The sequence below is a fragment of the Lepisma saccharinum genome, chromosome 2 (genome assembly GCF_977018435.1).
Source record: "Lepisma saccharinum chromosome 2, izLepSacc3.1, whole genome shotgun sequence".
NCBI classification, from domain to species: Eukaryota; Metazoa; Arthropoda; class Insecta; order Zygentoma; family Lepismatidae; genus Lepisma; species Lepisma saccharinum.
In genome coordinates this window covers 197,098,787-197,112,363 of record NC_139230.1, presented here as the reverse complement: position 1 = coordinate 197,112,363, position 13,577 = coordinate 197,098,787, and the positions used below count along the sequence as shown (strand labels likewise).

The window sequence follows — 13,577 nt, the reverse complement described above, 5'->3', positions numbered from 1 at the left end:
CGACGCCTGGAGTCTCGGGTTCGGATCCCGGCCTGGGCATAAGTGTTCTCTGTGAGTGTCCCTTCATCATTATCGTCGCGATTAACCAAAAGTAGCAGAAGAGCGAACTAAATTAAATAAGAGTTATAAATTAAATACTGAACTGGGTTGCTATGTTCAGACTGAGTAATATTGAAGTTCACTCAAACATCATGGTGCCAGATCATGGTATGAGATATTTTTGTTAGTGTTTATCTGGATAAATTCTGTAATTATATGGAATATATATTGCAAGTAGTGCTTTTTTCCTGGAAAGCAAAGTTCCTGTACTCTTCAGCTTAGTTTGTTATTGTGTTCATCATAAGAACTTGTGGGCGCCCGCAGGGGTCCCGGGTTCGATTCCTGGCCTGGGCATTGATGTTTGTGTGCCCATCAATTTCATCACTCATCTCCATCTTCGCAAATTAGCCAAAAGTGGCACAAAAAGTGATGTAAAATAAAGCAAATCGTGGGCGCCCGCAGGAAGGGTGATAGCGGTCGCTTTACTCCCCCTTGAAATAAGGAGAATTGCGCACTTCTGTATCCTCCCTCTCTTTGTGACTCTTTCCCCTCTTTCTTTCCTTGTATTTTTATAGCTTTTGATCCCTCGTGTTTTAGCACTCATCGTGTGTACTTCCTCCCTTCTTGATTTTTTGGCTTCCATTTTCTGCCAGTTTCTTCTTTATTTTCTCTCTGTATCTCTTTCTGCCTGTTTTCCTTCTAAATTTCATGTTGTCTCTGTTATTTATTTTGTCCCTTTTGATCTGTTTCTCTACCGTTTATTTAACTTAAGGATGTAAACTTTATGCCGACGTCCATGTAGGAACTACTCAAAATATGTTCATAAATGATCGTGCATTCATGCAGTTATACGCACCACGCGCACACACACAATTTGTTTCATTAAAATAAAACGTTATTAGTTTTTATTCTCACCCATAAAAAGGTGCCGCCAGAGAAAAACTCACTGACTACAAGAAACTGCAGTATTTTATTTGCAGTTGGTTATTAAATTTAGAAAGCCGATGGGGGTCCCATTTAGTATTGCACCGTGTAATAGGGATGTTGTTAGCTAAGCAAGGCAATACCTAATGGTTGAACATCTGCCCGTTATGCACGGTGCTTTAGCAAGTGTTATACCTGCAGGATGTAGCTTGCGGATATGGTTAAAGAAGAAAAGGAAACGTGGGATGCTCCTGCTTTCCTAATCCAGGAAATCCTTCCGCATGGAAAGGAACTCTCGTGGTGGTCTGATTATATATAGCAATGGATGCTCCTTTGAGAGCAGCGTTACATGTGTGCTCGCTCGCTTTTTCCTCACCAGAGAGCACCAGTGTCGTTCACCACATCGGTCCATTGCTCTCTTAATTCTGGCAACCTGGCATTAAGTGCTCGGGATCCACCTCGGTGGTCCTGCGGCACCGACTCTGTCCGCTACAAGTAATTAATTCTCGGATGGGTCTACACAAAGAAAGACTTTTTGGTTTGCAGGCATTTTTCCCGGGGAGAAGAGGGGAGGGGAAATATAGACCTGTCAGACACTGAGTGATGGCGCCGTGTCAACCTTACGATTCAAGCCAGTTAGAGAGTAGCCCGCCCGTAGAACGAGAATTGTAGAGACAAGTGCCAGACAGTCTGCAGAAACGGCTGCCGTAGGTCAATAAAAGGATGTTCTCTCGCCAGCAGTAGAGATCCATGTGACAAGAAAACATTCTGCCTCCTGACAGTTGATGCGTCGCTCGGAACATAGGTTGCTGGCCAACCTTCTCGTGGATAAGTTGCATACGCTCGATGCGTGGATGGATTTTTTTACCATCCCCCCCGGCTGCCTTTCTGGTTACCTAAAGTGTATTCCAGAATTTTTGCACCATTGACCTTTCCGTTGTTGCCTTGAAAATGAATCGTGCCCTGAGTGAGCAATTGAAGCCCAACGTAAAAATGATGTACGCCTGCAACGTGACGTGTTTACGAGCCGCGAAAGGGATTTCGGAATAAAGCTCGTGTTTAGGGACCCTCGGATGACTTCGAAATGACAATCATTCGACATCGTTCATACAGGACCTACTTTCTCTGCTGATGTTGATGGATGTTAATGCGACGGTGCTAGAAAATAAGAGCCGGCGCCGAGGTTTTATTCCATAACCGAGTTGTGGCACACTTTTATTTGGTTTTTGTGTGGACTGCATCGGGCACTACAAAAGGCTGTAGATCACGGTCTAACGTTGCATTGAATTAGAATCCCAACAGGGTAGAAGTTGTTTGACAAACAATACTACACCCTTGTGTGCAATGCTGATTGTCTATGCTCGTATGCAGAATTCTCGAATGGAGACTTCCATTTCAGAACTTGGGAACAATTTAAGTTGTTTATCACGTGAAAAAATAAGTGAATATGACTTCAACAGAAGAAACAAACAACACTGTGTAACAAAAGATACAACACTGCACTGTATACCAAAATGTCCAAAGGGAATGTAACTTTCCATGTTTGGTTGTGAACAGCATACATTCGTGTCCAGACAAAAAATTGCTGTTTAGAGGTATATATTGCATAAAATCTGTACAATGGCCCGATCATACACAAACAATTACACTATGCTTCTTAAATCCATTACATGACCTTTCCAAATAATCTCGGGAACCCACATTTTGCGTATTGTAATATGCCTATTATTGTTATTATTTCAAGTTCAGCATTGATATACACATACATACATACATACATACATACATTTATATGTTTCTGTAGAAATGTGGAATTCTACACACTTTTTCTCCACGAAGTAATTGTTTTCTCATTTCTGGAATGAAGGAGTGACACTTCCAAGCAATTTTCGACCCCACATACCTCTACTGATTTTTTAAAAAATTGAATGAATTGACACTTCCCATGAATCATATTACGTTTTACTTACTTTACATGAGACCTAATGTACTTTTCGAGGAATATTCTAATATTCGAGTGAGTTTGAGGTCGAAGAGAATATTGCCGTCCGTTGTGTACGAAACAATTAATCTCGAACTGTGGCTAATAATTGATTGAATGACTGATTGATTTGCTTTATTCTACTTCGCCTTTTGTGCCACCTTTGGCTAATTGCGAAGATGGGGATGAGTAATGATATGATGAAATTGATGAATGGACACTCGCAAACATCCATACCCAGGCCGGGATTCGAACCCGGGACCCCTGGCGTCGTAGCGCTATCTGCTAACCACTCCGCCACGGGGGCCGGCAACTTTGGCTAATAAAATTACGTTGCGACTTATATAAATACTACCAATATGAAAAAGTGGAAAATGAAAGAGAATTAATTTTGCATGTAGGCTATATTTTTAGTACTAATATTTCACAGATATTTCGTGGAGTGTTGATAGCCCAGCCCTCTTATCGGCACTCGAGCATCGGTGATATCCTGGAAAGTGTGATCCCTAAGGTGTGGCTGCGTCCTGTTACTCCTCCATTGATGATGTGAGGGAATTACAAAATTCGCGAAAAGAGATGTGTATTTGTCGGGCATATCGCGGTGACTAACATGGCAAATTAGGGGATCCTTCAAGTAGACAGTAATTACACTGCCTAGACATTTGACAAATGCTCATCCGAATCGGTGTATTTAATGGCAGTGCTCTCCAGTCTCTCACGGATATGGTCTCAGTTGTTGTTTTTTTTTGGTACAAAAAGTTATGGAAGAAAGTTATATATTATCCCAATGTTAACCAAATTTAGTTTTTCATTGCATCTCGGCGCTTTAAGAATTTCAAGTTCGTTTATTCAAGGATCATTTCATCTAAATTATCCTTATTAACTATAAACATGGACTGATTTGTTCTGCTTGAATCTGATAGTTGTTTTTACATGATAATCTGTTTGTATAATACTTCTTAACTTAATCGTGCTAATTGTTACTGAAGAAATGTTATTGCATTGTCTTGAAACCCGCAACCCGCATTATAACGTAATAATGTTTACCACAATAGCAATCTAAATTGTAGTAAAATACTATCTTACATATATCTTAATTACAACAAAAATGTTGCCGTGTGTTCTTCAGCTGAAGTAGCAAATGTTATCTCAACATTTTTACAAATTGCTTCAAGATAATTTTGAAATGTAATTTTGCCGGGCCCCGTGGCGGAGTGGTTAGCACATCGCGCTACGAAGCCAGGAATCCCGGGTTCAAATTCCGGCCTGGGCATGGATGTTTGTGAATGTCCATCCATCAATTTCATCATATCATCACTCATCCCCATCTTCGCAATTAGCCAAAAGTGGCGCTAAAATAAACTAAATCAATCAATCGAAATCAATGAAATGTAATTTAGTTACTCATATTTTTGTTTCTAACAATAACGGATGGACATTACAAAGTAAATTTACAGCTAACTATATCCTGATTCCAAATATCCCAGTTCTCGTTGGAGAACGTTTTTCTGGAGTAGGGTTATCTCATTGTTAAAACTTTTAGGAAATGTTGCCTTAGAAACTGCACCCAATTCCGTTGCTAAGTGACGCAAAGGAAAACTTTCACAATGCGTTTATTATACAGACAAGAAAGTTTCTAACAGAGTAAACTTTTCAAAATGACCGAAAGTTTAGTAGTTAATTTCAGCGTTTCTAATATGCGGCAGTATGTTCGCAAGGTAATATTGGCATCATACAAATCACACGTAAATAATTGATATATCAGAAGAAACCATTCTAGTTTTTCATTATCCACCTGGATGATTTATTGAAATCAGAAATGCATCGTAAACCACTCCCTTAAGAAGTCGGTTTGACGCATTTGTATGGTGGTTTTGTATCCCCTGATATTATTCGTGCAAAACTTTTAACTCGTTTTTTAAGCGGACACTATCATATTTTATTGGTTTCTGTAATTCTTATAAATATATATTTTCTAAAGGATGCATCAGGCTGGTTATTCGATTATGTAGGTATGTTTAATGGGATACTCAATTTCACATAAGCACTGTGAAATGATTTGTAGGTGCAAAATATAAGTCACTGTACACTGTTGTTCAGATAAAGTGGCACATGTTTGAACTGCTAAACCGTATAAAGTGTGCCCCTTTATGTGAACAGGAGTGTGCAACACATTCATTTGGTTTCCACGCAAGATCATAGTTGCTAGAATGACTCGATAATGAGCATTATGTCGGAGTTACTTTAGAAAAATGAGGTTCAATCGCCAATCTTATAGTTTAAATACACACGTATCGTTTAACTTTAACGCAGCTGAAAACCATTAAACGAATTATGTCCAGGCTCTGTCGAGGTATTTTTCAACTCGTTATTTATTTGAAAACTGTAAATTCCACTTTATACTGATTTTATGCATGCATTTAGTGTTCATATTAAATCAATGACCATTCTTTGCATTCCTTGTGGGTTCGACGGTCCAGGCCTCCTGGGGGAATGTTCATGTAATTCGTAGAAAACTCGTGGAAATTGTTGGGATATTCATCGATGTTTTAAATTATTCGCAGGCTGCAACCAACACCGTACAGTTCATTCCACTTAACAAAAGGTTGGATAAATCTGCCTTACATAGCTCGAATGTTAATGCGCTGGATCTTCTTTTGTCTGTGGTGTGTCCCCTTTTGCTCTGTGATCACGCAATACCAGAAAATAGGCCACGCAAAGCAAGTGCAAGCTCGTATTGGTATAACTAGGATTTTAATCAATGAAACCAAATTCAAGTGGGACCTTCAACTTCGAAAGATCTTTCACATGGAACCTTTTCCGAAGAGGAGACTTTTGCGTGCAACCCTTTCGTTCTGCGAAGTTCGTGTTATTCGCATCAGCAATTTTGACTCATATCTTCCATCTAAAGTTCAAAGTGCGTTCTTATTATATTAGTACAGAAGATCCAACACACGTGAATTCACCGTCAAGGCTAGACATGCATATTAAAAATTTGCATATAGCATGTGATCCGCGTCACGATATACTGGTCCAATTTGTAGATGTACTCAAAGGAAAGTATCGTTTGAGAGGAAGTTTATAAGTGTGACCGTATTTGTTTGTATCTTCCAAGAACGTGCTTATAGATTTCGAATAAGAATTAATGTTGTGACGGTTTACTTTGACGATATTTCGTTCGCTTAGGTTTAATGGCTCTTAGGGACTGCACGAGATTTTGTAGCCCATAACCTTTAATCTCGTTCATTATCATCAACTCTGTTAACTCGGTGGTTGAAACATGCGACGTTAATAATCAAATATCGCAAACAAAAAGAGGAATCTTTTTCAAGATAGTCATCATTTCATGTGGGTTCATATTCCGGACAGTAAATATTAATGTAAACTCTCTAGCACCTTCACTTTTATTATCTTTCTGATGCAATTGATATACGTTTTTGGTACGCAAATAGCACGATTTATGGTTTTTCAAAAGTTGTAGTGGTCCAGTCGTTAGCCGAGCGTGGTGTCGAGATTGTGAATGTGCGGAACCCTACTTCTACATCCTCCTATATACCCTCATGGCATCTTGCAAAGCGTAAGGTGGCTTTAATTTTTTATATGCTTATCAATTAACTGTATGTGTTTCTAATGTAATAATTAAATGAATATTTATCGTATTTTTTCCATATTCTATATATTTTGTCATTCTCGTTTTAAGTGCAGAATAGAATAAAATAAGAAAGTACACAAGATAAATAGGATAATCTATGAAAGACCGGATAATGGGTGATTTATAATTTGAAGTAATACGTGGTACAAATTCGTTAGACAACGTAATCAATACCCTTATGAAATGAAGGATATATATATGTATGTGTGTGTGGGGGGGGGGGTGGGGGTGTATATATATATATATACACACATATAAAAACAACTTGAAAATACATTCTAAGTCGGGAATAAGAAAGTATATACATTATTAAGACAAACGCTTATGTGCGTTTATTGTAGGAACTTGAATGAAAAACATTTATATTTAACTAATCAATATATTAAGTCTTGAGTCGGTACATAAAGAAGCACGGCACTACAGGTGTAGAACCGAAGTAGAACTTATGCATAACATCGATTTATCTTTTCTTGTTTCCAAACGAGCGGAGAAACCAAACGATTTTTCAAACGAACTGTTTTTTTTCCCCCCTATCTTTCTTTATACATTAAGTCTTTGTTGGGAACTGTAAACGAATGTGATTTCCTTTGTCGTCTTTCACCTTTCTTCATTTCCTTTTGCAGGTTAGCAAAGTGAAGGTGGAGCACTGTAACACCTACACAAACTGCTCGGCGTGTCTGGAAGCAAGGGATCCTTACTGTGGCTGGTGCTCCCTGGAGAAGAGGTAAGAGCAGCTTTTATTCATTCCTAGAGGAAGAAGGTAATCTAATAAAAACGGTAGTGGGATGGCCGCGGGTAGACAATTGTCGAGCGTAGCGGGGAACACAAACAGCGATGCATGCTGGGTTTGTAGGGATGCTGGGAGAGTGAATTGGATGCGACAGATGGGAAGTGGCGCGAGCCGTCTTATACCGACACATGCCCACTCTAATGCATGGAGCCTCGACTCTTTGGGACCGGGTCTCTTGTCCCATTCTTCGTCCAATGTTTACAAATATTCGCACCTCTTTCTCTGATTACTTTCAGGACGACGTCGTTTTCTTGTGTCATTGCTTTTCTGGTGCGATATGCTGGTTGGAATTCCTCCTGTGGCACACTTTGGTGGAAGACCTTGTAAGGGGCGAACAGGACAAGTATATCCTTGTCGTCCGTTGGACTGTAGAAAGAAATGTGATATAACCGCTTTCATTTCTATAGGTCTACGCAGAAAATAATGACAGAACTCTTTCTCTCACGAGAATACCATTATACCCTGTCTCGGCTAACTGTGGAACAAGGCCGCGCATAACGCCAGAGAAGCGAAGGAAATCGAGTGGCCAGAGCGAAGCTGCACACGCCGCTGGGAACTGCAGTCGCTTTTCCCCACTCCACGTAATTCCGTTCCTCTTACGTGTTCATTAGTGGAGCCGTCTCGCGTCACTACTTGCGCAGTGACTTGTTTTCGTTTGCCTCCTCCACAGTTAGCTGGGACAGAGTATAGGGACAATTTTTATGTATATACTGTATAAACCTACACACACGATCATTCCTGCATTACCATGGTATATACGTACTTCCATTTTAAATTAACATATACATATAAATATGTACTAACTAAATGAACGAATGAAGAATAATACTTTCAACACATCGGGGTGTAAAAACATCCAAATGGCAACCTCACTTCCGCGTAGTACGCCATGGACTACATTGTTGCAGAGTAACGAGGCTCTGGCGCCTGGACCTGCAGCCAGTATAATTTTCTGTAAGAATTGGGTTTGTGCCATCTCTGTGTTTGTCCTTTTATCCACTTCATTTCATCACCATTCATCCTCATATTCGCAATTAGCCAGAGGTGGCAGAAATGCGAAGTAAAATAAACCAAATCGTTCATTTTAACACATCAATCTTACATTTATTGATTTGTGGTATACTACTAGAGGATAAAGCTATCCCCTGTGTGAAGGCACCCATAGGATGTGGAGGAAGGACCCTACATATTCTCCACCCCATCCACATTGGAGGTGATGTGATCAGCATCACGCTCCAGGGGTCTTCCTCCCACAGAACATATTGATGATAGTGTTGCCCACGGGACGATACGGGACAGGCTTTTAAAAATTCGAGACGAGACGAGATTGATCATGTGTCCCGAGACAAACGAATATTTTCGAGAAGAGACAGCATTTCACAGCATTTCCACGAGACGAGACATGCCAAAGTCTCGTCTCGTGGGCAACACTAATTGATGAGTGGCTGCGTGATCTCCACAGTCGCTTGTGCAGGGACATCAACGAAAATATTCCTGTTTGAGATCACACACTCAGAGTTTTTCGTGTGGCAATCAGATGCCCTACTGAGTGGACCAACACAGCTTCACTAGACACAAGTGTTTGTGTGTGGCAGTGCATATATTGAATTGAATTTGAATTGAGGTTTTAAGTCCACTTTATGCACAGATAGGCTAATCGGGACTGAATCTACAGTTTAAAGTGGGATCCGAACCACGTGCAAGTGCAAGTAATGCAGCAGTGTCTATCACAGTCAGTCAGATGAAAGTGCAGCATAATAAAAACAGTGAGTTATATAATCATGAAAGATACACCTTCAATATAATATGAAGATTATTATATTTCGCACCATCCCATGTGGAGAGAAGGATTACGGTTAACACCATGAAATATAATACGTAATAAATCTTTAGGCAGTCTGGTGAGTCATTCTCGGTTCTTTTCACAATTTTATATTTTTAGCCTTTCGGTCTTTCTGTTTTATCGCTGTGTCCAGAAAGATTCACTTTTAATGTGAATTTTAACCTACATTGATCTTCCACCCTGGTATGCCTTTTCAAAACTTGAATATCATATAATGTGTGTTTGGAGTTTTGATAAAAGTATGCGTTCCTACCTTTGCCTCGTATTCAGGATAGGAGATGCTGATGTTTTTGGATTCATATCTCGTTTTGAGAGACGACTTCTAACGCTATCAATCAAAATAAAGTGCACCAAAATAGAAGCAGTGAGTTACTTAATTACTAACAGCGTTGGCAAAAACGAGATATACGCAGGTACATTGGATACATAATTCAATTGCCGTTCTTTCCTGTAGAGCAGTTTCATTTAATTTCTCTGCGGCCTGGGCTCCCTCTCTCTGCAGCATCCGCCCGCCGCTTTTCTCTGTCGATAGCCTCTTTACTAATATCAAGCGTGTGTTTTCTGCTAAACAGACCCAGAAATTTTATCTGTGATGTGCGCCGTATCCCCTTCAACTCAAATCCCTCGCAAGCAGAGGAGCAATATTATGTATAAAATTTACATCAGCACGCGCGCATACATGGTGTAAAGTTTAATGGGTTGAGTTTTTGTTTGATGTGCCGGTGTTCATTGAACCCTTTCCTTGCTTGAGAATATTCCATAAAGAGATGGATATTTTTTGTTCCCAAATTGCATTGGAACGGTAGATTTCATATCTTAATTTGGATTTTTATTTAACGAGTAAATGAATAATTTTATTGTAACCAGATTTGTGTACAGAAAGACGATTGTGGTGAAATTTTGACCATTCCATAAAAAAGTATATTAAATATGCTTGTGGAATGCATTTGGTTATTAATAAGTGTTTGTTGTACAGTTATGTTCATTATTTTTTCACGTCCCATTATAATTTATCAGCTTGACTGAACAGTGCATCTGGTAACAAAAGTTGTATATTTTTTGAAAGCATGATGCCGTTGATATATTGCGAAAAAGTACTCAGGAAATGACAAGCTGAAGTTTTTATGCTAAAAGCATAAACCAATTAATAACATTAATAGTTACAATAATTTTACTTTTAGACTACAGGGTTTGGAGTTCCGTTAAATAAAATCCTAAATAAAGTAAGATAGAGGAATTGTAGAACCCTCTCCAAAAAAATGCATTCTCACATTTGCATGCTCCATCCTGGCCCCGTTATCATTAATCTCTATATTAAATACTGAAAAGTTTCAGAATTCTTTTTCTTCTAAAGTAGGCGTCACCAATTCCTAAACTATTGTGTGCGATTGTAAGACAGTAAAACTGATTTTTAATGATGAAACTTGATTCTTGCTTTCTATTGCTAAAAGTAAAACTTCCATTTTCCATTGTAACTTTCAACAGTTTCCTTCACACGTATAGTGATATGTTTTTTGTTGTAATAATTGTTTCTTTCACACTTAATGGCCCACCAGGTTTTCTTGGCTCATTGTTTTGGGGAAGCTAATAATGCGCACAGGGGAACTCTATCTTCCAACTTCCGAATGTTTTCCACTTAACTATCTTTACCGTAAAAGCTATTGCGCACTTGGTGTTCTATTCCAGCGCCTCCGAACACTTTAAACACTCCGTCCTCGCATAACGAAAATTATTCAAGTATAATTATTTGACACCAAACGACCAAGACTATCCTCATTTGGAGTTGGGAGGCCACTTATCAATAAGAGACGCTCAGATAAGAAGCTGCATCAAACATTACCTTCATGGGACCTCGGGGCATTTTCCTCTACCTCTCGGCGTCTCGCTTTGAGCATCCATTAAACCTCGATAACATCGAAGCGCGATACGCTCTCTGCTGTCGCAGCGGACAGCCTTAGCTTTTTGTGTGTAGAGATAATGGTCTAATGCAGTGAAATAGGGACAGCTTCAGACCTACACGCATTCACAGTGCATTTTTTTCGGTTCATATCACTAGAAAACCCGGTGGAAGAGAACGCATTATGAAAATAATAGTACGAAGGTTCAAGAAACCTGAAATTTGATAACTTTTTGCTTTTCATTTCCCTTTCCTGCCGTGAATTGCATTGTGGATGTAGCTTTTGAGTGATTTTTTGGCACTCTTTTATTGTAATTGTTTATTTGATTTGTTGTTTTTAAGTCCACTTTATGCACAGTAAGGCTAATCGACACTGGACCTACAGTTTAAAGTGGGATCCGAACCACTTGTGCCTCCATCGGGTATCTATCCCGGGACCCCTTGATTACAAGGCGAAGACGCTACCACTGCGCCATCGGGGAGGCCCTATATTGTAATTTTTCTCTTGGACCACACACTACCGTAACTATCGTAGGAACCTACATGCGGATATATATTCTCAAGATAAATCTTTAAAATGCATTACCGTAAGGTATGCAGAATTACGAAGCAGTATCAAATTTTGTCATTTAAAAAACAGTGTCTAAAGTAATTCTGCCGTCCACTAAAAAGACATTGAATCGCACAATATGAAAGTTATACCAGTGCGATATCGTGAATCATATTTCATTGTATTTTGTGTGCTTTTAATATGTAACATGCGAGTGGCTGTTCGGACACACAAAACTATTTCATCCATATAAATGTTTTAAACAGTTGTAAATAAATAAAAAAAGAAAGAAAACATTGCCATGTGTTTTAGACATGGCTCACGGATACACCTTCTGCAGTACTCATTACGATATGTTTCTTTGTTAACTGAATATATACTTATTTTCAGCCATTGAACAGATTTCTGGGCACGGTTTGAGTTAAAAAGACAAAGTTACAAAACGTGCAAATAACCAGACTATCATATGTCAAGTATCAAAATGTGTTTTAAAGAAGCTCTTCAGAAGTAATTTAATTCCGGAAGAAGTAAATGAATATACTTAGTTATTAATTTTCTAGAGTAGTATTCATACTTTTGAGAAATTATTAGGCTGTCTTTTTAAAAAATGAATAAGTATTTGCTGTGTGGGTTACTTACATTAAAATCAATGTAGAAATCATCATTTTATGAATAAGCTAAGCTCTACGTCCATGCAAATATAAACATGCAGTTTTATCACTTTTCAGATACTCAGTGAAACTTTTCGTTCCGTTGCTGCAAAGCCCGTTTTAATATTCTAGCTTTGATGAGTCACATTTCCTTTGTCACCTCTTTTACTTGCTTCGAATTACGTGCAATAAATGTACAAAATATATCTACGAAACTAATGGATTTTTGTGTCTGCATAGAGTGTCATTGTCCATTCAAAAATTGAGGTTCGAAGCTGAACGTATTGCTGACGGAATGAGAAGAGAGTACTCAGCCTTGATTGGCGAAACTGGATCGAGCTTTTCGACTGTCAGTTCTGATGGCAATTATCTCGTGACAAAATCTCACTTGTGGTAGGGGTGTAGGGATGCTGTTCGGCATCATTCGTGACTTTGAAATTCTCGCCGAAGGCCCTTGTCAAATTGGGTAGCAATTGGCGGATAACTTGAGCAATAATTACTGCAATGCTTACACCTTCTGCAGCTTTGGTAAGAGAAGTGGAAAGTTTGCAATTTACATCGTAGGTGCTGAAGAAGTAACGTTTTCTAATTAATAGGAAATATAAAAAGGGAAGTGCGAAAGCTATGAAGAATAAAAACTGTCACGAGTTATCAGTGTTGTGATCCATTTTTTTCCGTGTAATGAAAATGTGTAAAATGGAAGTGATTTTATTTGAAGTGTTGTGAGTTTAATTAAATTACGCACCACGTCACATTTTCTTGGTTTTTCCACGTGCTCCTGCTCGACAATAAAACATGCACTCATTCTTATGAATATTATTATTACTACTACTATTATTATTATTAATAATAATAGTAATAATAATAATATTTTTATACTTGAACACGTGTTCATGTATTTGGCCCCAGAAATGCAATGCTGTCTTATATAGAATGTTCAATAGATTTTTCTGCATGGTGAAGTAAAATAAAATGTGGGAATCGTGTACTATATTGTTCATATTTGTGTTTTATTGAATCTTGATTCATTAGTTTACTTAACATTTAGGCGATCGTGTATTTAGTAAACTAATTTTCGATTGTTTTATCTGAAAAAGAGCAGTTATCATTTAGAGATAGAGATAGTTAGAAAATACTGATTTAATTCCCGTTCGACAAAGATGAGCCTCTAAAAATTTCTCCGTGCGTAACCCCATGGCACCTATCGCCCTTTTTAATTATCAAACATAGTCATTAATTTGCACAACCGAC

General features: G+C 38.6%; 1 protein-coding gene across 7 annotated transcripts in view; it reads left to right on the top strand.

Moving 5' to 3' along the window:
- The window catches only part of PlexB (plexin B), a 498,951-nt gene that overhangs the window by 376,665 nt on the left and 108,709 nt on the right, over positions 1-13,577 (top strand). For all 7 annotated transcript variants that reach the window (XM_083117847.1, XM_083117846.1, XM_083117851.1 and 4 more), the window contains exon 5: positions 7,220-7,320. In XM_083117847.1, coding sequence (XP_082973973.1) covers positions 7,220-7,320 — 101 coding nt within the window. The remainder of the gene's footprint in view (positions 1-7,219; positions 7,321-13,577) is intronic.